This window comes from Herpailurus yagouaroundi, unplaced genomic scaffold, assembly GCF_014898765.1.
Source record: "Herpailurus yagouaroundi ecotype Mexico unplaced genomic scaffold, PumYag 162, whole genome shotgun sequence".
Taxonomy (NCBI): domain Eukaryota; kingdom Metazoa; phylum Chordata; class Mammalia; order Carnivora; family Felidae; genus Herpailurus; species Herpailurus yagouaroundi.
This window is the reverse complement of record NW_024412403.1, coordinates 71,511,970-71,537,423: the sequence shown is the minus strand read 5'-3', so window position 1 is coordinate 71,537,423 and position 25,454 is coordinate 71,511,970. Positions and strand designations below refer to the sequence as shown.

Below are 25,454 nucleotides of genomic sequence, written 5' to 3'. Positions count from 1 at the left end.
TTTCCTTTTTCCTTTCCTTTTTCCTTTCCTTTTTCCTTTCCTTTTTCCTTTCCTTTTTCCTTTCCTTTTTCCTTTCCTTTTTCCTTTCCTTTTTCCTTTCCTTTTTCCTTTCCTTTTTCCTTTCCTTCCTTCCTTCCTTCCTTCCTTCCTTCCTTCCTTCCTTCCTTCCTTCCTGTCCTTCTTTTGAAAGAGAACATGTGCACGTCCACACCAGCAGGTGGTGGGGGAGGGGCAGAGAGAAAGGGGGACAGAAGATATGAAGTGGGTGGGCTCTGTGCTGACAGCAGGGAGTCTGATGCGGGGCTCAAACTCACTAAGTGTTCAGTGAGATCGCGACCTGAGCTGGAAGCCTCAATGGCGCCCCATCAATTCAAATTTTTGATAGAACGTTATGATATCACTCTAAAAATAAAATTGATTTTATTTATTGATTTAATATTTTATGATCTTGTTTAACTCATTAATGGTGATTTTGCTGAACTCATTTATTAGTTCTCTTTCTAGTCTTAGTTTGTTGAGAGTTTTTATCATGAATAGGTGTTGAATTTTGTTGGGTGCTTTTTTTCTATTGAGGCTCCCATATGGGTTTTTCCTGTATTCTCTTAATATAGTGTATTATCTTACTTGATTTTCAGATGTTTAGCTACCTTTGCATTCATGGGGTACATCCTACTTGGTCATGGTGTGTAGGCCTTTTATATGTTGCTAGATTCAGTTTGCTAGTATTTTGTAAGAATTTTTTTTTACCTAATTTTATAATTATAGGCATCGCTGAGTAGTTTTCATGTAATTTTCTTTGACTTTGGTATCAAGTTAACTCTGGCTTCACGGATTGAGTTTCAGAATGTACCGTTTTCCTGTTTTGTGAAGGAATTTGTGAAGGATTAGTATTTCTTCCTTAAATATTTGGTGGAATTCATCAGTGATGCCATTTTGGCCTGTTCTTTTCTTTTTTAAAAAAAATTTTTTTTTCAATGTTTTTTATTTATTTTTGGGACAGAGAGAGACAGAGCATGAACGGGGGAGGGGCAGAGAGAGAGGGAGACACAGAATCGGAAACAGGCTCCAGGCTCTGAGCCATCAGCCCAGAGCCTGAGGCGGAGCTCGAACTCACGGACCGCGAGATCGTGACCTGGCTGAAGTTGGACGCTTAACCGACTGCGCCACCCAGGCGCCCCTCCTGTTCTTTTCTTTGTGGGAAATTTAATTAAAAAAATTTTTTTTTAAATGTATGTTTATTTTTGAGAGAAAGAGCGTGAACAAGGGAGGAGCAGATAAAGAGGGAGACACAGAATCCGAAGCAGGCTCCAGGCTCTGAGCTGCCAGCACAGAGCACAACGCGGAGCTCGAACTCACCAACCGTTAGATTGTGACCTGAGCCGAAGTCAGATATTAACCGACTGAGCCACCCAGGCGCTCCTCTTTGTGGGAAATTTTGAAATACTAATTCAGTTTGTTTAATTGTTACATTCAGATTTTTCTATTTCCTCTTTAGTCAGTTTTGATAATATGTGTCATTTTAGGAATTTGTTCATGTTACAAAGTTGTATAATGTGTTGGCATAAATTTACTTATAATATTCCATCCTTTATAATTCTTAAAAAAATTTTTGAGGTATTATTTACATATAACCTTGTATTTCTGTCTTATAACTTAATTTTTGTGAGGTCAGTATTACCATCCCCTCTTTCATTCCTGTTTTTGGTAATTGTGTTTTCTTTTTGTTCTTAGTCTGCCTAAAAGTTTGTCAGTTTTGTTGATCTTAAAGAATCAAGTTTTTTTCTGTTTTGAATTTCGTTAATTTCTGCTCTCTGTATTATTCCCTTTGCTTACTTTAGGGTTTAGTTAAATTTATAAATTTCCTTCTAAGTACTTTAGCTGCATCTCATAAATTTTGATGTTTTTGTTTTCATTCAGTTAAAAATATTCTCTAATTGTTCTTTTAATTTCTTTTTTGACTCCTAAATTATTTAGAAGTGTGAAGTTTAATTCCTGAACACATGTGGATTTTCCAGTTTCTAATTTAGTGGATATTTAATTCTGTTATGATTGAAGAACGTATTTTGTATGAGTTCCGTCCTTTTAAATTTATGAGACTTGTTATGTAGCCTACTGTTTGGTCTCACCTGGAGAATGTTCCTTGTGTGCTTGAAAACAACATGTATTCTGTTGTTTATGGAGGTTTTTTGTATAAGCCAGTTCAGTCTAGTTTGTTGTTAGTATGAGTCAGGTTTTCTGTATCTTTGCTAATTTTCTGTCTAGTTATTCTATCAATTATATAGAATGGAGAATTGAAATCTCCAACTATTGTTGAATTTTTGTTTTTTCAATAATGTTATTGCTTCATTATTTTGGGGCTCTTTTTAGGTGCATATACATTTATAATTGTTAACAATATCTTCCTGATTTATTGATATTTTATCATCATGAAATACTTTCCTTTGTCATCAGTAATATTTGTCTTAAGGCAAATACTAATATATTTATGTTATCGATAGAACTATCCACTTCTTTACAGTTACTGTTTCCATAGAATATCCTTTCCCACTCATCTTTTAACTTTCAGTCTTGAATGTAAAGTGTGTCTCTTGTTGACAGAATGTAGTTAAATCTTGTGGGCATTTTTGGTCCATTCTGACACCCTCTGGCCTTCGCGTTGGGCTGTTTAGACCATTCACATTTAATTATGGACATGGCTGGGTTTACATTTGTCATTTTGCCACTTGTTTTATGTATGTCTCTTATTTTTGTTCCTCTGTGCCTCCTTTAGTGCCTCTTTTTATGTCAAGTGTTTTTTAGTGTATCATATAATTACTCCATTGATTTTTTTCTTTATTAAATATAAATATAAAGATATATTTGTGGTTGCTTTAGGGTTTACATTATGCATTTTAACAGTCTGCTTAATATTAACTTTAATTCATTGTCAGTAAAATATGGAAACTTTGCTCCAGTATAGCTCCCATTTTTTTCCTTCCTCTATTGTGCCACTGTTATTGTATATATTTCACATTTATGTATGCTATAAAACCAGCAATATATTATAATCATTGCTTCATATATTCTTATGTCATTAAAAGATGCTGAGAGAAGAAATGAGAAAATATATTTATAGAGTCCTTTAGATTAACCTACATATTTTCCATTTTTGATGCTCTTCTGTTTTTCCTCTGTATCTGAATCTTTTGTCTTCCTTTCAGCTTGATGGACTTTCTTTAAAATTTCTGGTTAGGCAGGTTTGCTAGTAAAAAATTCTCTCATCCTTTCTTTGTCTGAGACACTTTATTTTGCCTTCATTATTGGATGATAATTCTGCTGCCATCTTGGTTGACAGCTTTTTTCTTTCAGCACTTTGAATATGTCATTCCACTGTTTTCTGGCCTCTATTGTTTATGATTGAAAGGTGTTAATCATGTTGAATTCCCTGCACAGTGCGGAGTGATTTTTCTTGTTATGGTTGCATTATTTTTCACTTTGTGTTTGCTTTCAGCAGTTTCACTATGATGTGTCTAGGTGTGGGTCTTTTTGTATTCTACCTGAGATTCATTGAATTCCTAAGACCTATAGATTTTATTTCTTTTTACTAAAAGTAAAATCTGGGAAGTTTTGTTAGATATTTTATTAAAAATGTTTCCCTCTGTTCTTTCCTCTCCAAAAGTGTTGATAAATTGGTCTCTGAGGTTCTGTTTAATCTTCTTCAACTTCTTTTCTCTCTGTTCTTCAGATTGGATAATTTCAGTAGATGTCTTCAAGGTCATTAATTTTTTTCTGCCATCTTGAATCTGCTGTTGAGCACTTCTAGGAAATATTTGTTTTAATTACTGTACTCTTCGACTTCAGAGTTTCCTGTGTGGTTCTTTTACATAATTTCTGTACATTTATTGAGAATCTGTTATTTGTTGATTATTTTCATAATTAAAGAAGTTTAAAGCATGGATTCTTTTAACATATGTATAATAGATGTTTTGAAACATTTGTTTGCTTAAACCAATGTCTGGAGATACTCAGATACTGTAGTGTTTGTTAATATAAATGTCATGCTTTCCATTTCTTTAGTAATCTTATAATTTATTGTTGAAAACTGGGCATTGTTGGGGCGCCTGGGTGGCGCAGTCGGTTAAGCGTCCGACTTCAGCCAGGTCACGATCTCACGGTCCGTGAGTTCGAGCCCCGCGTCGGGCTCTGGGCTGATGGCTCAGAGCCTGGAGCCTGTTTCCGATTCTGTGTCTCCCTTTCTCTCTGCCCCTCCCCCGTTCATGCTCTGTCTCTCTCTGTCCCAAAAATAAATAAAAACGTTGAAAAAAAAAATTGAAAACTGGGCATTGTAGATAATATATTGAAGCAACTCTGTATTGTGACTCTCTCTTCCCCCTGCCTAGGTTATTGTTACTGTTGTCATTTCACTATCGTTTGTATATTATACAATCCTATTGAAAGAAAATAAATTTTATTTTGGACAAAAGTTTATCTGGAAAAATCGACATGCATGAATATTAAGGAAATTTCTGAGATGGAAGGTTACTAAGGGATGAATAGCCCCATCAGAATTTAAACTTTTAATTTTATCTTTGAGAAAATGTGTGAGCACAGGAGAAGGGGCAGAGGGAGAGAGAGAGAATCCGAGACAGGCTTCACGGTCAGCACGGATGGTGCTCGAGCCCAAGGCCCTGGGATCATGACCTGAGCCGAAATGAAGAGTTGGACTCTTAACTGACTGAGCCACCCAGGTGCTCAGAATTTAAACTAAAAAAATACGGATACAGGTGTGCCTGGATGGCTCATTTGTAAGAGCACGCGACTCTTGATCTTGGGTTCATGAATTTGAGTCCCAACGTTGGGTGTAGAGATTAGTTAATAAACAAGTAAACTTCTGAAAAAATACGGATACAGCATTGAAATATTTTTAAAAAGTAAATTAGTATTATATTTTTTGGAAGTTCAAAGATGGAAATACTACTTTGTTCTAGATGAGGAAGACCATTTTTCTTGCTTTTACACCACTGTAAAAATTGATATACAATCATATCATGTTTCATATATCACCTGGTCTCCTGTGGACTGTGTATAAACTATTATTGATAGATAGGAATCTAATATTTTTAAAGACCTATGGTAGGGAATTCCATAAACTCTTCAGTCTTTACTCTGCCCAGAAGTAGTGTCAGGCAGATTTATTGTGTACAGCTTATGTTCTTCATTTTTATTTGTATTTTTTGGATATGCCACACCGTCTTCCTATGATTAATTATTCTCATCTTATTGTCACCTTTTTCTGTCAAAGATGACCTGGCTGATTATGTTTCTGTATCTAAATATTTTATAGCATTTTACAACTATAATTGTTTCTGTTGTGAATAAATATTTATTCTGTACATGACTAGTTCTGTTTTCTTATTTATCAAGCCTGGTATTGTATTTTCTTCCCTCTTCACTTAATAGACTTTACAAAGCAGTAAATAGTGCTATTAAGTGGTTTCTTAATCTTTGCTTAATCTTTTAAGTGGTTTCTTTGCGTTCTCTTTTCTAACTTTTTAGGTCTGTAACCCTCTGAATTTCCTTCAACATCCCTTATCTCTGAAGTTGTAGATTCAGATTTAAGCAAATTGTTCTTTATAAGGCCAAGGTTATTTTACAGTTACTATTTACCACTATTTTATTCTCCTGGTTTCAGACTTAAAAGCAAGTCATTGTTCTGGTCATTCAGGCATAGTTTTCGTATTTACAAAGAATGATCGCTTCATTATTCATACCAGTTTCTCCAGATTGTATTTATACAGTATTTTTCCCCTTTCCTGAGTAATTTTTTTTTTTTTTTTGTAGGACTTGGATGGCATAAGTGATTAAGGTGGTGTGGAGGGTATTTGAAGCTTACGAAAGGTAGAAACTCAACCATGATTTGTTTTTCAACTCTACAGCATTCCCTTCCTTGAAGTCTTCATTTTTATCTTAGTCTCAGGTAATGTCAACACTTGTGTTTTATAATCATGAATAAGTTAATTTTTTCAAACATGAAACCATTTTGGGTGATAGAATTTCATGTTGGTTTTTGTATTGTAGTTTGTTTTGGTGTTTATATCTGGTAGAAAGCTGGGATTTTAATTTTTTCTTGAGAAAACAGTGTTAAGAGAAAATTGATAAGTATGATATCATTTTTGATTTTAAGTTTTGTTTAACACAAAAATATGTGTAGCTTATTATGTAATAGTAAATGAAATTTAGATGGGAAGATATTTTCTCCTTTAACCCTTTTCTTAGAGTGTATTTTTTACCTGCCTATCATTAACACATATATATCCATGTTAAATTTTTCAGAATTTCCATGGAAACTCTGTGTTCATACATGGTAAAATGAGACCAATTGATGAAATTTAATGGTGTTTGGCATATAATTTTTGAAATGTGAAAAAACATCCCAGTTATTGTACATTTGTACATATATGCCTATACTAATATAAGGAAGCAGTCATGTAGGTAATTCATTAATCATTTATATTAGAGATATTAGTTAAAATATAGACGTGACCACTGTGACAGACTTTAAAGATAGAAATATATTTATTTTCTAATTATTTATTTTTGAGAGTGAGAGTGTGAGTGGGGGAGGGGCAGAGAAAACGGGAGACACAGAATCCAAAACAGGCTCCAGGCTCTGAGCTGTCAGCCCAGAGCCCAGTGCGGGGCTCGAACTCATGAAGCACGAGATCATGACCTAAGCCAAAGTTGGATGCTTAACCGACTAAGCCACCCCAGGCACTGCTCTATGAAAACAATCTTGAGATTTTGTAGAGGTTCCTGAGTCATCATGACCTGGGCGTCTTTTGTCGTCCTTTGCTATTCTTAGTATGTGGCTTCTCTCTTGTTGTCCAAGATGGTTACCATTATGCATGTCAATAGGAAGAAGAAAGGATATTTTTCTTCCCTTAAGAGGAGTTATGTATGTCATTTCTCCTTATATTCCAATGGCTATAACACTGTCACGTGACTACAGTCAGCTGTAAGGGAGGCTGGGAAATGAGTTTGTCTCACTTATTAGGCAAGAAGAAAAGAACAGATTCAGGGAGGGGGAGTTTATTGTCAGTTAGGGTTTGTGTCAGATTTACTTTCCATTTGTCTAGTTTGGATTAACATTAAAATACAATTTTTATTATCCAAGACATTAACTCTTGGCCTGGACATTCTGAGACAGTTCAAGTTCTGTCACTAGTTCTCAAATTTTTTGTGAATAAACACTGCTAGTCTTGATATCATAAAATGGAATAAGGTATTAAAAGTTAAAATTGACTTCAGATACTTCCTCATCTTGTTTCACTATCATTAGGTTGAAATGATTTATCTAATATTTTAGACTAACACAAGGGGGTGGAGGCCTTGGATAGGAGGATTTCTTTACATATAAACAAAGCTAAATGATCTCTAGCTAGTTCCTTCTAATTCTAAAGAGTGTGTTATTCTAAATGTTTAGATAAGATCAGAAAAACTTTTTCTCAAAGATATTATATATTTCAATTAGTTATTTTTAGATGAAAAATACTTCATCGTACATTGTATTTTATGATTTTTGTCCTGTTGTAAATACTGTGTTTTGAAACAAGTATCAAATATTATATATTCTATTATAGATTTTATTAAAGGGTTGCAAACTAGTTATCAGTTTTCCACCATGTTTTATGTCAACCTTTTAGCCTTGGTACCCTTTAGTTTTGATAAATTTATATACTTGTTATAGTATAGTCGGCTGGTTGACTTTAGTTTATGATGGAATAGTATAAGACATTATAGATGTTCTTGGCATTGAAGGTGAAAATGCATCCTTAGTTCTGTGCTTCACAAATAGTGTTTGTATTATTAAAGGAGAGTATTTATCTAATGTTTAACAAATGTCAGTTTTAATAGTTAATACTTATTTGTTCTGAAACGAGTTTTGGTTGCTATGTAGTACATATTAAAAATAACGTAGGTGCTTAATGTTCGTAGTGTAGAGGGAAGTTTGTTTTAACAAGTATTTTTGATATTCCTTTTCTTATACAAGCCTGTAGAAAACTCATAGTTTCCTAACAGAATAAGTATTTTTAACATTAATATTTGAATTGTTGATATTGGCATGAGGTGTGATGGATGAAACAAGTAGATCCAGCAGAAGGTAGGGTTCTGTTTTGCTTGGACTTTTTTTTAAAACTTCTCTCCCCCTCTCCTTTTTAAGATAAATTATAGCTGTTTCTTAAACAGTATGAGTTGCTGAAAATTTTGTTTTAACATTCAAATATCACTATTTTTTTGTTACATTGTTTTAGAAGACTTTGGTGATGAGTATTTGGAATGCAGAATATGCTTAGATTCTGCTTTATTTGAGGGGGGTGCAGTATATAGAAATGCCCGTTAACTTTGACTTAAATATTTATAGATTATTTTTCTGTGGTTAGAAAATGGTCAAAGGTTTTTTTTTTTTTTGTTATATTGTATAAAATGATGGATTTTAGCCTATAATCTCTCTTATTTTGTGTCTTTTACCATTGCTGGCACTAGTCAGAAAGACCCATTTGTTCCTCTTAGAATGTTTTGAACTAAGTAGCAACTTAAAAATTGTCATAGGGCGTAGTTTATAAGCTCAGCTTTATAGATGCAAAATTGTAGTTGTACAAAGATATTTCTGAAGGGGTTTCTGAATGTAGAATATGCCTAGAAGAGAAGTAAACTTTGTTTTTGAATTAGAGGTGAAGCAGTTTTTGTTTAGATAAAACTATGCTTGTGAAGGATGAGAGAGAATAGGAAACTTCTTAAGAAGGGCCGGTGGAAATTATTTAATTCCATATTGGTCATGGGTTTCTTTGTCTCTGGCTTTGTCTAACCATTTGATCTTGAAGCTGATTGATACTTGTGTTTCCAATCCTGATATTGCTAAGTTGTAATTTCTCACTGACCCTACATAGGTTAGAAAAATTAATATCCGAGTTAATGTAACTGGCATCCTCCAGACAGCAAAGAGTTTACTGAAAATGCTTTGGGTGAGAAGTAAGTTGTAAAACCGAGTTTTTCTTTTTTATCTGTTTAAGAATAAGTTCTTTTCAGTACTTTTTTTCTGCCTACAAGTGAGGCTTATAGGTAGAATGGGTTCTGGTACAAGGCAGGGTATTGTTGATTTGGGAGAATATTTTGAGTTGGAAATTATTTTTCTTTATAGAAAAGAATGATGTTTATTAAAAAAATTTTTTTTTTCGTGTTTATTTTTTATGAGAAAGAGAGACAGAGTGTGAGCAGGGGAGGGGCAGAGAGGGAGGCACAGAATGTGAAGCAGGCTGAGCTGTCAGCACAGAGGCCAATGTGGGGCTTGAACCCATGAACCACGAGATCATGACTTGAGTCAAAGTCGGATACTCAACCAGCTGAGCCACCCAGGTGTCCCGAAAAAAGAATGATGTTTAATTCCTAAGCTTGCCCACTATAGTCTGTTTTGACTTTTATGGTTGGAAGTTCTACATTGTTCAGTAAAAGTTGGTGGAGAATAATATTACAAATAAACTCAATAAATATACAGAAAATCAGTGTCTTTAAGTGAGAAATACTTCTTTCGTGCTTGAATGCAGATTTAATTAAAAGCCATAAAGTGGCAGATGAATATTCATGTACATTCTGAAAGGGAACTAGGTGTTTTCAAAACTTTTAGATGATTATGGCAGAAGTCTTCCAAAAAGTTACAGCTGTTTTTTCTTTGATACAGGTATGTCTTTAGAACTGCTCCTATATTTATTTGTCAGCCATATCTAGGATTATTTTGATTTTCAAGTGAAAATGGGGAGGTAAAAGAGGAAGTTTCCTGAAGTAATTTGGAAAAGGTTTGAAGGAAGAATGGAAGGATGAAGAGGGTATATATGTAAACCTATGGAGAAAAAAAAAAGAATGACAGGAGATATTAACTAAGGTGTGAATAATAGATGGAAATGGGAAAATAACAAATGTAGGAAGTGTCCATTCTTTCCAAAGGAGAAAAAGGGATTTAGTGTCACAAAGTTCTTCCATGATAGCCATGAGGTAGGAGAAGCCAGCTGAGGAAACTTGGATTGCTGTAGCAACCCAAGCAGTGGTGATAGTGTGGTCTCTAAGGTGAGTGAGAAGAGGAGGTCATTGAGTTCTTAACGTGTTCAGAGCCTTTCAAGTTGGGAGGTTAGTATGGTATGGCAAAAAGCGCACTAAACCAGCTAAGCCTGTTTTGAAATCCCAGTTTACCTCCACCTGTGTGACTTAGAGTAAACCCAGTGACTTTATCTGTTAGATGGGGATATACTGTTAGTGTCTTGAGTGTTCCTCAGTATAAATGTTAGGTGATTTAATATATGTAAATGTGCCCAGCACAGTGTCTTACATCTAGTAGACCCTAAACACATTAGTTGTCCTTCCTCTGCAAGTTATGAACTTTATCATATACACCCAAACCTATTAATAAATTTGGAAAGATATTTTCCTTATTAATGCATAAAAAAAACCAGTAGGCATTTGCATACTTGATTAAAAATGAGTAGTAATGGCCAGCTTGTCCATATGTTATGCTTCTGTTAACTTTGTCTTGTGAAAGCAAGCCCAGACAGTCCCCTCAGCCTAGAAGTAATTATCGCAAATGCTTGTATTAAAAGTCCATGTGTTTAATTCCTTATTGAAAACCCTGACTCAAAGCTTATTTACTCTTATTTCATCTTATGAATCTATAAAGCTTTCTAATTGGTTGCATACAGTTGATTAGAAGCATTAAATTAGAAGGTGATGACAAGGAGAGTCAGCTGTCTCTTGTGGAAGATAGGAGAAAGTGATGGCTAATAATTTATGTTCTCTTTGACTAGAGCATTGCCATTAGGCTTCAATGACTAGGGGTTACCTAATTGGCCACAATTTGGATTACTTTTGTACAGCTGAACCAAACATTTTTCAATAGGAAAGGATGGCGAGGAGTGTGCGGGAGAGGGATAATTGAATGGAGCAGGAAACTGTATTGTGACCCCCTAAATATCCCTTTTGCTGTACCTGTCAACTTTTTTGACAGAGAGATGGAGATGAGGGAAGAATAAAACTTGGAAAGGGGAAAAGAATACAGTTTGAAGTAATCTGCTAAAGGAAGATTTAGAAGAAATTGGCCTGAGGTGGGCTGGCTCCTTCCTTTTTTCCTCTCTTTTGCTCTGTTCTAGTTTTTAATGATCTGTTTTGGGTGGCCATTTCACCTTTAGCTGAATTAGCCCTAGAACATCATTGTCCGTCTTGTTTTGGCTCTTAATAGCTCTGGTGTTTTATACCCTTTGTCAGCTGCCCACCATCCCTTACAAAATAATGTGTCATCACAAGGGACTCCGGGTGGCTGGTTGCTTATTGTTACTCTACCTAGCCCTTCTTTTTTTCCCCAGTTGGACAGAGGCTCCTGGGAACACAGAATAATTGTTTCTTTTTTTCTTCTAGAGCACTCTTTTATGTAAGCAACATGATTTAAAGGAAGCATCATTTCTTTCTTCCTCTTAGCTGTGTAATATCCCTAACAGCTGAATTTCCATTAATTGTGTAGATATTTGGGTCAAAAAGCAGTTGGCTTTTTGATGGTTTAGCGGGAAGAGACATTTATAACTATTCACATTTTAACATGGATTGATTATATCAGTTTCCTTTCTTTATATTTGGCCGATCCTCCCTGGAAATACAGAAGTTAGAGAAGAGACCTTTTGAGCATGGGACCTTTTGTTGTATTTGGGTTGTTGAATGTGCAGTGAAGCACAAGAGAGCTTTGACTGAGACCATGCAGGAGTTAGAAGGGGGAAAGTTAAAGATGATAAGTGCATGTAAGAGAGCTTCAGGGACAGTAAAAAATGTACTTTCCTTATCATTTAAAAAAAATTTTTTTTAACATTTATTTATTATTGAGAGACAGAGCATGAGCATGGGAACGGCAAAGAGAGGAGACACAGAATCTGAAGCAGGCTCCAGGCTCTGAGCTGTCAGCATGGAGCCTGATGCGGGGCTCGAACTCTCAAACCACGAGATCATGACCTGAGCTGAAGTCAGTCGCTTAACTGAGCCATCCAGGCGCAACCCCCCCCCCCCCACCTTTTTTTTTTAAAGAGAGAGACAGCACGAGTAGGGGAGAGGGACAGAGAGAGAGAATCCCAAGTGGACTCCACACTGTCGTCACAAAGCTTGGGATCCTGTCAGTACAGGACCATGGGATCATGACCTGAGCTGAAACTAAGAGTCAGATGCTCAACCTCCTGAGCCACCCTGGGGCCCCTCCTTACCATTTTTCTTAGTGTAGTTTTGTCCTTTTTCTTGTACTATATGCAAGGTGAAATTAACTTTTTTGCTTGAGAGCCTTGTCTAATTTCCTGTCTGGCTTACTCTGCCCAGTTACTAGTTGAGATGTATGATACAAGCAGTGGCTCACTTTATTTGTGTATCTTCTCCTTGATTTTTTTCACTTAATGTATTGTGGAGAACTTTTCACCCAGCACATATAGCAGCCTCATTCATTCCTTTTAATGATGGTGTGTATTCCATTGTAGGGCTGAATCATAATTTAAGAAATCTTATATCAGTGAATGCTTAGTTTCCAGTCTTTTTCCACTAAAGGGGTGCAGCAAACATCCTTGTACATGTATCTTTGGTTAATTTTGATGAATTACCTTATAGGATTGTGTATATTCCTAGCAGTGAGCTTGCCTGGGTCAAGGGTATATTGTAGCAGTAGCAACAATGATGACTTGCAATAAAGGTTAGCTTTGGGTATCAAAATTCCCTTTCAAGTTAGGGGCTTTCCACATTCTTTAAGAAAACAGTAAATAGACTGGAAGAATATAATGATTTGGTAAGAACCTCCAAAGAAATGGCCAGAATAGGCAAATTTTAGTTAGCCCTGTAAGGCTTAAGTTTCATTTAGTTGTAGGATAGTTTATTTTCTAAGAAATGTGCTAAATAGAATATTAGAAGAGAATAGTTATTTGGTGATTTATTTAAAATCGTCCTGTAGATTTCAAGCTTGCTATTTAAAGATTTTGAAAAGTAAAAATCAGATTCTTGGTACTTTGTTTTATGTATTCTAGACTGATAATATCTTGTACCAGGGAAGATAGGATTAGCAAGTATGAATTATGTTTTTGTGTTTTTTTTACTTTGCTGTTTACAAGGTCTTTTTTTTTGGAGCTGTTCATTTAAGTACAGGTTTCTCCCTAAGTGATAACCTTAGTAAGTGAAAGTGCATTTAAATTTCAGTAGTACATTTGAATTTAACTGATCATTTATTTTACCTTTGAAAGCTATGATCAAGGCAGTAGCTAGTACCTACCTGATTGATTTGGGAAAGAGGTGACTAAACTGAGACAAATAGTTAAATGCATTTACTACTTTTGGACTTGTCCCTTTGCAGAGGGCATGTATGTTATTTTTACACAGTCTGATAGTAGAAATCAGTTTTGAAAAACAAACTTTGCACCAGTGCTTTCATGTTTTTTGAGATGAAGTTTCTTTAGCTTTCATGATCATTATGTTGGTTCTTGGAGTAACACAGTGGAATTTGAATTTACAGCAACCAAAGTTAGAAGGGCAGATTTAATATTGCCTATCTTTTCTACAATAATGGAGGAAATAATATAATTATTTGGTAGTGTCTAGGTCTCATGACCTGTTAAATTTAATCATGTGTTATTTAAGAATATATTAGTGGGGCACCTGCGTGGCTCAGTTGGTTAAGTATCTGACTTTCACTCAGGTCATGATCTTGTGGTTCGTGGGTTTAAGCCCTGCATCACGCTTTGTGCTGACAGCTCGGAGCCTGGAGCCTGCTTCAGCTTCTGTCTCCCTCTTTCTCTGCTCTTTTCCCACTGGTGCTTTGTCCCTGTCTCACTAAAATAAATAAATGTTAAAAAAAAAAAAAGTATTAGTAAGGAAAGTATCACCTTTATTTCATTTTAACAAATTTAAAAGCATGTATAAAAAGTAAAATTTTATTATAGTAAGTTTTTAAATTAGAGATAAATATAAATATGGAAAAAACTTCTGGTAATTTCACCACCAGTGGTAATGTTAATGGTGTTAACATTTTACATAAACTTCTGTATCTTTAAATGCACACATACATTTCCTTTAATACTGGGATATTCCCCCACATTTTCAAATATTTTTCAAGAATAATTTCATTACTGTTTTGTAGTGTCAGCAGATTTTTACTTTTTATTGAAGTGTAGTAACTGACAAAAACATGCATATTTTGCACATGTACAACTTGAAATTTTACAAAGTGAGCATATCTGTCCAACCAGCATTCAACTCAAGAAAAAAATATTGCTAGCTCCCATACACTCCCCATTGCCTGCCTGTTGTTATCAGCAGCAACCCCCCCCACCCCCAAGGGCCATTATTCTGATTCTATTTTTGAGAAAAACTGTGAGATATAATATAGCTATATATATATTATATATATATAATATAATATAACTAACTGAGTTGTATAGCTGTCACTATAGTTTTAAGACATATGTATGAATATATTTTAACCAGTTTTGTTTGTTGAATAGTGTATTTCCATTTTTTTGCTAATGTAAATTACTGTAGTGATTTTTCACGTATATATTTTGTTTCATTGGGATAGGTTTCTATAAGTATAATTACCAGTTCCAAGAATATGTGTGTTTTTATGGCTTTTGATAGAAAGTACCAAATTGCCTTTGAAAGTAATTGAGCTGATTTATTTTCCTACTGTTCATAATGAGTGTCTTTTTTTTTTTAAACCTACTGCAACATTGGACGTATATTTAAAAAAAATTTTTTTTTTTAACATTTATTTATTTTTGAGACAGAGAGAGACAGAGCATGAACGGGGGAGGGTCAGAGAGAGAGGGAGACACAGAAGCTGAAACAGGCTCCAGGCTCTGAGCAGTCAGCACAGAGCCCGACGCGGGGCTCGAACTCACATACTGCGAGATCGTGACCTGAGCCGAAGTCGGACGCCTAACCGACTGAGCCACCCAGGCGCCCCAAGACGTATATTTTTTTAAAGAGTCACTACCAGTTTGGTGGATGAAATATGGTAGTTCTGTTTTAATTTTCATTTCTTTGATTACTACTGTAAGTGACTATTATTTTGTATATTTAGTGACTGTTTTCTAAGTTTTCTTTATGATCTGCCTGATAGTGGTTTGTCACTTTATTTCTTTATACACCTTTAAAATTTTTTTGACATTTTAATATATTAAAGAACATAACTCCTTTGTTACAGATACTTCCCCCCAATTTCCTTTATGTCATACTCATTTTTCATAATGAAATAGATTATGATTTTTTGCCTTAATGTCAAAAATGAGAAGTTGCATTTTATTCCACCAGCCTTTGGAAACTTACCTTGATATTTTTAAAATTGGAGACAATACAAATTACATGAATAAAGTTTTTCTATTAAAGTGTGTACCTTTCATAATTGAAATTTAAAAAGGATCAAGTAGACATATAAAACTAATTTATTATGCTTTGTTGCCAAACTTGGTCTTTCTAGGCAGTTATACTTAAGCATGAACATTGACGACAAACTGGAAGGATTATTTCTTAAATGTGGCGGCATAGACGAAATGCAGTCTTCCAGGGCAATGGTTGTAATGGGTGGAGTGTCTGGCCAGTCTACCGTGTCTGGGGAACTGCAGGAGTCGGTACTTCAAGATCGGAGTATGCCTCACCAGGAGATCCTTGCTGCAGATGAAGTGTTACAAGAAAGCGAAATGAGACAACAGGATATGATATCACATGATGAACTCATGGTCCATGAGGAGACAGTGAAAAATGATGAAGAGCAGATGGAAACACATGAAAGACTTCCTCAAGGACTACAGTATGCACTTAATGTCCCTGTAAGTAATTCCTTTTTAAAATTAATGTAACTTATAGTTAGAAACATAATTAATTTTGTGTTAAGTAATGCTTCAAGTCATTGAAGAAATTTCAGAAAATGTTTAAAGTCTTAATAGTTAACTGGGTGTTATTAAATGAATACACTAAATGTTGACACAAATCACATTTGAAAAAGGCAAAATCAAGTTTTTGTATTGTATACATTTAGTAACTTATCTTTTCCAGGATTACTGTGTATTAAATTTTAAGTGCTTAAATTTTAAAGATTTTGTTTCAACTTCTTGGTTTCCTTAAAGAGTAGAAAGATTGAATCTTGAGTATAACTAGAAAAAGATCATACACCTGAAGGTTTTTCCTTCGGGTTCTGTAACTTGGCAATTCCTGGTGTCTGTATTTTTTTCATTACCTTTTTCAAAAGCATATCGACCTTTAGTTTTTCCTGTTTATCCTAAATGTCATTGTTTCTCACCTAAAATATTCTTTTGTAGGCACTCATAACTTTTTTGCCTTCTTGTTTTTCTTTTTACCTGATGACTGACCAACAAAACCATAACCATAATGTAATCCTCTTCTATCCTTTCTGTGATATTAGACTTGGATTTCTTTCAGTATATCTAATACACTGTACTTTTTCTTTTGCTTCAGAACCTTCATGCATCCTGCTTGTAATATTCCCTTTAGCCATACCCCCTTCCTGTTTTTTAATCTAGTTAGTGGTTCATCATTATCAGCCTGCCACTTCTATTTAGTCCAGGTTGAGTCTCTGCAATAGGGACTTGTGGTTACTTGTTCAGTGTCTGTCTAATAGATTGTAGGCTCTATGAGAGCATGAATTTTGTCTTATTTTCCATCGTATCCCAGGTATTGGCACATAGTGTAAATGAATAATAGTTATAGTTGTATTCTAATACATGTGCCCACCAACTTTTCTAGCCCTTTGCAATAGCCTTACTTTTTTTTAGTCTTTTCATGTGATGGCTTACACTGATAGATTTTTGAATGCTGAACCACCCTTATATACCTCTAATATATCCCACTTGGTTGTTGTGTGTAATTCTTGTTATACATTGTTGGATTCAATTTGCTAATATGTTGTTGAGGATTTTTTGTATCTGTTTGTGAGTTATATTGGGCTAGTTTTTTTGTAATATCTTTGTTTCTGATTTTGATATTAGGGTAATCCTGGCCTTAGAGAATGAGCTAGGATTATTCCCTCTGCTTCTAACTTCTGAAAGAGATTGTAGAGAATTGGTATAATTTCTTTCATAAATGTAGGATAAGCTCAGTTGAGTACATAAAGCCTGGTAGTTTTGGGAAGGTTGTTTGCTTGTTTGTTTTTAAACGTTATTAATTACTCACTTTCTTTAATAGATGGAGGACCTGTTCAGATTATTTATTTTCTCTTGTGTGAGTTTTTACAGATTGTGCCTTTCAAGGAATTGGTCCATTTCATCTAGATTTTGAAATTTGTGGGCATAGAGTTGCTCACAGTATTCCTTTGTTATTCTTTTAATATCCATTATTGTTCAGCAGGTCTCTAGAGCTGTTTTTTCTTGCAAAACTGAATCTCATACCTATTGGACAATTCCTTGTTTTCTGCTAGACCCTAGTAGAGTCTTACCAAGTTTATTGATATTTTAGAAGAGTTAGTTTTTTATTTTCTCTGTTGATTTCTAGTTTTCAATTTCACTGATTTCTGCTCTAATTTTTGTGATTTCTTCTGTTATTTTGGGTTTGATTTGGTCTTGTTTAGTTTTCTAAGTTGGAAGGTTAGATGATTGATTTTTTAGATCTTCTTTTCTAATATATGCATTCAGTGATCGGAGTTTCCCTCTAAGCACTGCTTTCACTGCATCCCACAAATTTTGATGAATTGTTTTATTTTTCTTTAGTTCAATATATCTTTTAATTTCTCCTCAGATACCTTCTTTGATCCACATATCATTTAGAAGTGTGTTGTTTAATCTCTAAGTATTTGGGGATTTTCCAGCTATTTTTCTGTTATTAATTTTCAGTTTAAGTCCTTTGTGGTCTGAGAGCATATATTGTATAATTTCTGTTCTTTTAAATTTGTGAAGGAGTGTTTTATGAAAGTGGTCTGTGAGTGCTCCATGTGAGCTTCATACTTTAATTACTTTAGTTGCCCAGATCCACTGTGATTTTTTTTTTTTCCTGTTACTTCTGTACATGTTGTGTATATACCTGTAACATTCTTTGATTGGCAGTCTACTGGCTTTTATTTCTTAGCTTAAAAGGTTTCTCTTTGTTTGCTTTTCATTTTGATAATTGACTTTTTTTTCTTGCAAGTTTTCAATACCTCGGCTATGGTAGGCAGTCAAATATATTTTGAGTGAAAAAAAATTTTTAATTGAGGAAAACTTTAAAGTGAATGCTCTCAGCTCCTAATTTTAATTTTTTTAACGTTTATTTATTTTTGAGACAGAGAGAGAGAGACAGAGCATGAATGGGGGAGGGGCAGAGAGAGAGGGAGACACAGAATTGGAAGCAGGCTCTGGGCTCTGGGCCATCAGCCCAGAGCCCGACGCGGGGCTCGAACTCACGGACCGCGAGATCGTGACCTGAGCTGAAGTCGGACGCTTAACCGACTGAGCCACCCAGGCGCCCCTCTCAGCTCCTAATTTTAAAGTTCAGAGTTTGGACAACTGCATAGACTTGTATAAGCTACAGTCCAGACAGAATATTTCTGTCATCTTAGAGGGTTTCTTTGTGTTTCTTCCTAATCAGTCCTCTTGAGAACTTTATGCAAATGGCATCGTATATAACTTATGTCTGGCTTCTTTTGCTGAGCATAATGTTTTTGGTTTATCCATGTTGGTTGAGTGGATCAGTAAGTAGTTCATTTCTTTTTATTGTTGATTAATACTCTATTATTAATACTCTGTTGCCTTATTATCCTAAAGTTTGGTTATTCCTTTCCCCTGTTATGGTTGTATTATCTCTGTTTTTCAACCTTATGGATAAAACTGCTATGAACATTTTTGTATGAATCTTTTTTTCATTTTTTGAGGGGGGGTGTCTTTCTAGAAGTTAAGCTGTTTCTCTTGTGTTTTCATTTTGTTTGATCCAGTGTCTATATCTTTGCATCAGTATTACACTGTCTTGATTGTTGAATCTTGTATAGTAAATCTTGAAATCAGGTAGTGTAGTCTCCCAGTTTTGTTATTCTTCTTGCAAGACTGTTTTGACCATTCTAGGTTGTTTGTATTTTCGTATAAAATGTAGAATCAACCTTTCAGTTTCTATAAAAAGAACCAGCTGGGTTTTTATTGGGATTATATTGATTCTATATGTTGACTTGATCAGCATCTAAACAATAGTGGTTTCTAGTCCATGAACATGGCATATCACTTTGTTTAGGTTTTAATTTATCTTAGCATTGTTATGTAGTTTTAAGTGTAGAGTTATTGGAAATATTTACCCCTAAATATTTCATGTTTTGAATGCAATTGTAAATGGTATTTTTAAAAATTTCAATGTTTAATTGTTCATGACCAGTATATAGAAATGTGGTTGATTTTGTTTTTTCTTTTTCAAAAAAATTTTTTAACATTTATTTATTTTTGAAAGAGCCAGAGTGTGAGCGGGGGTGGGGCAGAGAGAGAGGGAGACACAGAATCTGAAGCAGGCTCCAGGCCTTGAGCTGTGAGCCCCACAAACTGTGAGATCATAACCTGAGCCAAAGTCAGAGGCTTAACTGACTGAGCCACCCAGGCGCCCCAAATGCGGTTGATTCTTTTTACTTTGGCTGTGTATTTTGTGACTGTTACAGGTACGTAAAGGTTCAGAGTCAGAGTCAGACGTTAAACTGACTGAGCTACCCAGCCACCCCTGCTGAGATTATATTTTCATATAAATGAATGTGTAACTTAAATGCTTTTTCTGCATTTATTAGGTGATAATGATTTTTTTTCTTCTTACTATCTTCATATGGTGAATTGCATTGATTGATTTTCAAGTATTAAACCAACCTTGTATTCCTAGGATAAGCTACACTTGGTCATGATGTGTCATCCTTTTTATACATTTCTGGATTCAGTTTACTAACCTTTTAAAGTAATTAAAAAAAATTTTTTTTTAGCTTTTTATTCATTTTTGAGAGACAGAGTGACAGAGCACAATCCGGGGAGGGTCAGAGAGAGAGAGAGTCACAGATTCTGAAGCAGGCTCAGGCTCTGAGCTGTCAGTGCAGAGCCTGATGTGGGCCTCGAACTCACGAACCGCAAAATCATGACCTTACCCAAAGTCGGATGCTTAACCAACTGAGCCACCCAGGTGGTTTTAAATTGTTTTTAAAACAATTTTTAAGTGTACATTTATGAGGAATATTAGTTTCCTTGCAATATCTTTGTTTTAGGTATACTGGCTTCATAAATGGGTTAGGAAGTATTTCCTCTTGTATTTTTTGAAAGAGTTTGTTTAAGATTTGTTCATTTCTACTCTGTCTTTTTGAAAGGCTTCACCACTGAAGCTAATCTGGGACTGAGTTTTCTTTGTGAGAAGTTTTAAATTTCGTGTTCAAATTTTAAAACATATATAAGGCTTCTCCAGATTTAAATTTTTTTTTCTTAAATCCGTTTTGATAAGTTGTATTTTTTAAGGAATTCGTCCATTTCCTGTTTAATTGAACAAAATTTTTCATAATTTTTAAAATTCTTTTATTGTCTGATCTATAATTTTTTTCTTTCTCATTCCTGGTAGTGATAGTTTCTCCTTTTCTTGATTAGTCTGGGTAGAGATTTATCAATTTTATTGGTCTCTTGAGAGAATCAGGTTTTGGTTTTATAGATTGTTACCTTTGTGAATTTCATTTTTAACTCATTTTTATTATTTCCTTATTTCCTTCCTTCTCCTTACTTTGTTCTTAATTTGCTATTTTCTTAGCTTTTTGTTTTTAAATTTTTAAATTTATTTTTGAGAGAAAGAGATAGTGTGTGAGTGGTGGAGGAGCAGAGAGAAAGAGGGAGACACAGAATCCAAAACACGCTCCATGCTCTGAGCTGTCAATACAGAGCCTGACGCAGGGCTCAAACTCTCAAACTGTGAGATCATAACCTGAGCCAAAGTCGGATGCTTACCTGATGGAGCCACCCAGATGCCCCTTTTCTTAGCTTTTACAATGGGAGCCTAGATGACCGTTTTAGACCTTTCTTCATTTTTCACATAAGCATTTGAGCTATAAACTTCTCTTCCTTTGTGATTTCATTTTGATTCATGAATTAGAAGTGTTTTGCTTAACTTCTAATGTTTCACAGTTTTCCAGGTATTTTTTTGTCATTGACCGTTTAATTACTATGGTCAGAGAATGTGCAGTGGATAATTTCAATCCTTTTAAATTCATTGAGAGACTCTTTTAGCACTCAATATATGATTAGTCAGTGAATGGTCTATACTCACTTGAAAAGAATGTATTTTGGAAGTTACTGGGTGGGTTATTTTGTAAATGTCAGGTCAAGTTGGACTAGTTTTGGTCTTTGACACTTTAAAAAAATTTTTTTAAATTTTAGTTTAGTTCACATACAGTATTACATTAGTTTCGGTTGTACAATATAGTGATTAAACAATTCTGCATATCACCTAGTACTCATAACGACTCTCCTTAATCCCCATCATTTATTTAACCCATTCTTCTACTGCCCCTCCCTTCTGGTAACCATTTATAATTAAGAGTTTGTTTCTTCATTTGTGTGTGTCTCTGTCTTTAGTTCCCCTTTGTTTGTTTTGTTTCTTAAATTCCATATGAGTGAAAACATACGGTGTTTTTCTTTTTCTGACTGGCGTATTTCATTTAGCATAATACTTTCTAGCTCCATCCGTGATGTTACAAATGGCAACCTTTCATTGTTTTTTATGGCTGAATAATATTCTGCTGTATGTGTATATACCACATCTTTCTTTATTCATCAATTGATGGACACTTTCCATATCTTGGTTATTGTAAATAATGCTGCTGTAAACATGGGGGGGGTGGCATGTATTCCTTTGAGTTAGTGTTTTTTAATTCTTTGGGTAAATCCCCAGTAGTGTGATTGTTGGGTCATAGGTTAGTTCTATTTTTAACTTTTTGAGGAATCTCCATACTATTTTCCATGGTGGTTGCACTAGTTTGCATTCCCACCAAGAGTGCATGAGTGTTCCTTTTTCTCTACATCCTTGCCAATATCTGTTTCATGTATTGTTCATTTTAGCCATTGTGACAGGTGTGAGGTAGTATCTCATTGTAGTTTTGATTTGCACTTCCTGATGATAAATGATGATGAACATCTTTTCCTGTGTCTGTTGACCACCTGTTATGTCTTCTTTGGAGAAATGTCTGTTCATGTCTTCTGCACATTTTTAAATTGGATTATTTATTTTTGGGGTATTGAGCTTTTAAATTCTTTATATATTTTGGATTGGTCTTTGGCACATATTCTTTACTGTTCTACTTGTCTTCCAATAGTTAATTTGAAAAAATTATATATTGCATTATTTGACATGTCTCTTTAGTTTTCTTTTGTCTTGGTTCTTCACTGTATTTGTTTTTGTTTATTTATTTATTTTGAGAGAGAGAGAGAATGAAGGCAGGATAGGGGCAGAGAGAGAGAGGGAGAGAGAGAATCCCAGGCAGCATCCATGCTCAGTGCAGAGACCAACATAGGGCTCATTCTCATGACCATGCGATCATGACCTGAGCTGAAGCCAAGAGTCAGACAGTCAACTGACTGAGCCACCCAGGCACCTCTAGTTTCTCACTTTAAAATTTTGTGATCATAATACTTGAAAATTACCATATATTTTGTAGAATGTTTCTCGGTTTGGATTTATCTGGTTTTTACTCTAATGGTACTTAAGGTACTAACTTTGGGAGGGATATTGCAAAAAGTGATGCTGTGTCTTCTCCCTCATTGCACTCTAACAGGAGGCACATGATTTTTATTTGCCCCATTCTGATAGTTCACTTTGATAAGTTGATTAAGGTGATGTCTGGCAGGTTTTGTTACTGTAATGTTAATCTCATTCCTCATTACATCTTTTAATTTATTCATTTATTTATTTGTATCAGCATGGGCTTAGGAATTTTATTAACTGGGTTAAAATCTATTACTATGATTATTTTAATGCTTGGTTGAAGATTTGGCCAATTGGAGCCTCTTTAAGCTGGCTTCTGTGTTCATTTTATATATCCCATCAATCTTTTTAACACATCCTTGCTTTCTGCCCCAAGATGTCTTGTATTTTCTTGTATTTTTCCTGCCTCACCCCTGGAGTCAGCCATTTCTCTAAGGAGCCCTAGTTCATTTCAGTGGAAAATGACATTTAAAAGGCAAGATCTGGGTGCCTAATGTGTTGCTCATTGTTCTTGGGGTTTGGCTGCTTCCAGGGCTTTCAGTGGACAGAGCTAGGGAATGTATGTATATACATAATTACATACATTTATATACCCACTTCCATCTATAACTGTCTCCTATATCTGCCTGTCAGTATTATAAAACTGAGTTCACACTAATCCCTCTGATTATGGTCCATTACCGCAGAGTATATTTCAGTTTTCTCCCTTCTGTACTTTATTACTTTTATTTTATTTTATTTATTTTGTAATCTCTGTACCGAACTTGGAGCTCAAACTCATGACCCTGAGATTGACTTGCATGCTCGTCCACTGACCCAACCAGGCATCCTTCCCTTCTGTATTTTATAACTCCCTTCTTAGACAGTGAGAAACCTGGCTTCCATTGTCATTAATATATTTACTTACTTGATTAGACCTCCCCTACCCCCTATGTGTAAAACCATTTGTCACCCCATCTTCCTGTGCAGATGCCCTCTTCCCTCTACCCAGGCTCCTATACTCCATTGCAGTTCATACCCTCCCCTGCATGTGCTTTGACAACTTGTCCTGGGCCTCATCACCACATGGAGCCCTCCTTGTACATGGTTCTGGTCCACACTCATACTTTGATACCTTCCGCACCCACTTAGCTTCTGACACGTTGCTCCAGGCTGCTCTTCCTGTATAATACAGACCCTTCCTTTTGCTGCTTGGGTTCTGACAACTCACCCTGAGCTGTCTTATGTGAAGAACCTCCTCACCCTACGTACATTCTGACATCTTGATTTGTGCAGCAGATGACTGTTTATCTTGTCTGGGATCTCGTACCCTGTTATGCTACAACATATGGCTTTAGGAGTGAATGATTCATGGAAAGCGGGTGAATAGGGAGGGGCAGGAAGGGGAAGGGACAAGATTTATTCTTTTACTTTTATTGAAACTTAATTTTGAAATTATACAGAGTCATAGGAAGTTACAAAATTAGTACAGAGAGGTCCTGTGTAGCATTCACCCAGTTTCCTCTAGTGGTTAAATTCTACATAATTATAGTACAGTCTCAAAATCAGACAGTTGACAGTGCTATAATATGTCCAGTGTTGTATACTTTATCACACATGTAGATAATGTGTAACCACCATCGAAATCAAGATAACAGAATGAATCTATCATGAGGAGACCTCCCTGGTGGGACCCCTAGTCACACCTCTTCTTCCAACACCATCATTCCTAACCCCTGGCTATCCTACCCCTAATTTATTTTCTACCTCTATGTCGTTGTCATTTTATGTGTTATATTAGTGGACTCCTACAGTATGTGACCTTTTGAGATTGACTTTTTTTCAATTAACAGAATGCCTTTGAGAGCCATGTGAGTAGTTGTGTGTATCAATAATTTGTTCCTTTTTATTATAGAATAGTATTTCATGGTGTTGATGTACCACGGTTTAACCATTCATTTACTGAAGAACATTGTAGCTTTTTCCACATTTTGGCTACTACAAATAAAGCTGCTATGAACACTCATGCATAGGTTTTTTTGTGAACATAGATGTACATATCTCCAGGGTAAATACCTTATTATATCCCCACCACCAGGTATAGTCACTCCTAACATTTTGGTATATGTACTCCTATGCTTTTTTCATACGCATACCAGGCATGGAATGATGTTGCTTATTTATCTACTGTTTTCATTTACCAGCATATTTTGAACTTTTCGTAACTTCTTATTCTTCTAATACTTCTTAAATGTCTGTTACATATTCCATATGTATGGATAATTTGTAGTTGAGTCCTGTTACTCCTACTAGGTAATGATAAATTTGAGTCCATGCTGGGAATGAATCAATGAAAAGTTGTCTCATACTATATACACCAAAGGCAGAATTTAGGATTTGTGTAACATTGCTTTATAGTAGAACACGACAGACATGAGAAATCATATTCCTTCTTTTTATTTATGCATTCCTGCTAATATGGCATGTGGTGAAGGGCAAATCTTGGGATCATGAATATATATTTTTGAATTAAAGAGAGGACAGTGATCTAGAACAGTATGACTCAGGTCCCCAAAAGTGTGAAAACTTAAGTTACCAGGCCTTGCATCCTTTTTAGATTGTGTTAATAAAGACTTTTAAAAATACATACTGAGCATATTAATGATTTTCTTTTATTTGTTCGTTTGGAAGACATAAAAAAACTTTATTTCATATTAACTTTTTATTTATTTTTTTGTTAATTCAAAACAAAAGTTGAGTTTTGAGTT

General features: G+C 35.1%; 1 protein-coding gene across 6 annotated transcripts in view; it reads left to right on the top strand.

Moving 5' to 3' along the window:
• ZNF148 (zinc finger protein 148) overlaps positions 1–25,454 on the top strand; it is a 125,920-nt gene that overhangs the window by 41,927 nt on the left and 58,539 nt on the right. For 5 of the 6 annotated variants that reach the window (XM_040484782.1, XM_040484779.1, XM_040484781.1 and 2 more), the window contains 2 exons: positions 5,821–5,956; positions 15,509–15,857. In XM_040484782.1, the coding sequence (XP_040340716.1) occupies positions 15,525–15,857 (333 nt within the window). In that variant the 5' untranslated portion in view covers positions 5,821–5,956; positions 15,509–15,524. The remainder of the gene's footprint in view (positions 1–5,820; positions 5,957–15,508; positions 15,858–25,454) is intronic. The other variant, XM_040484784.1, reaches the window with a different exon arrangement.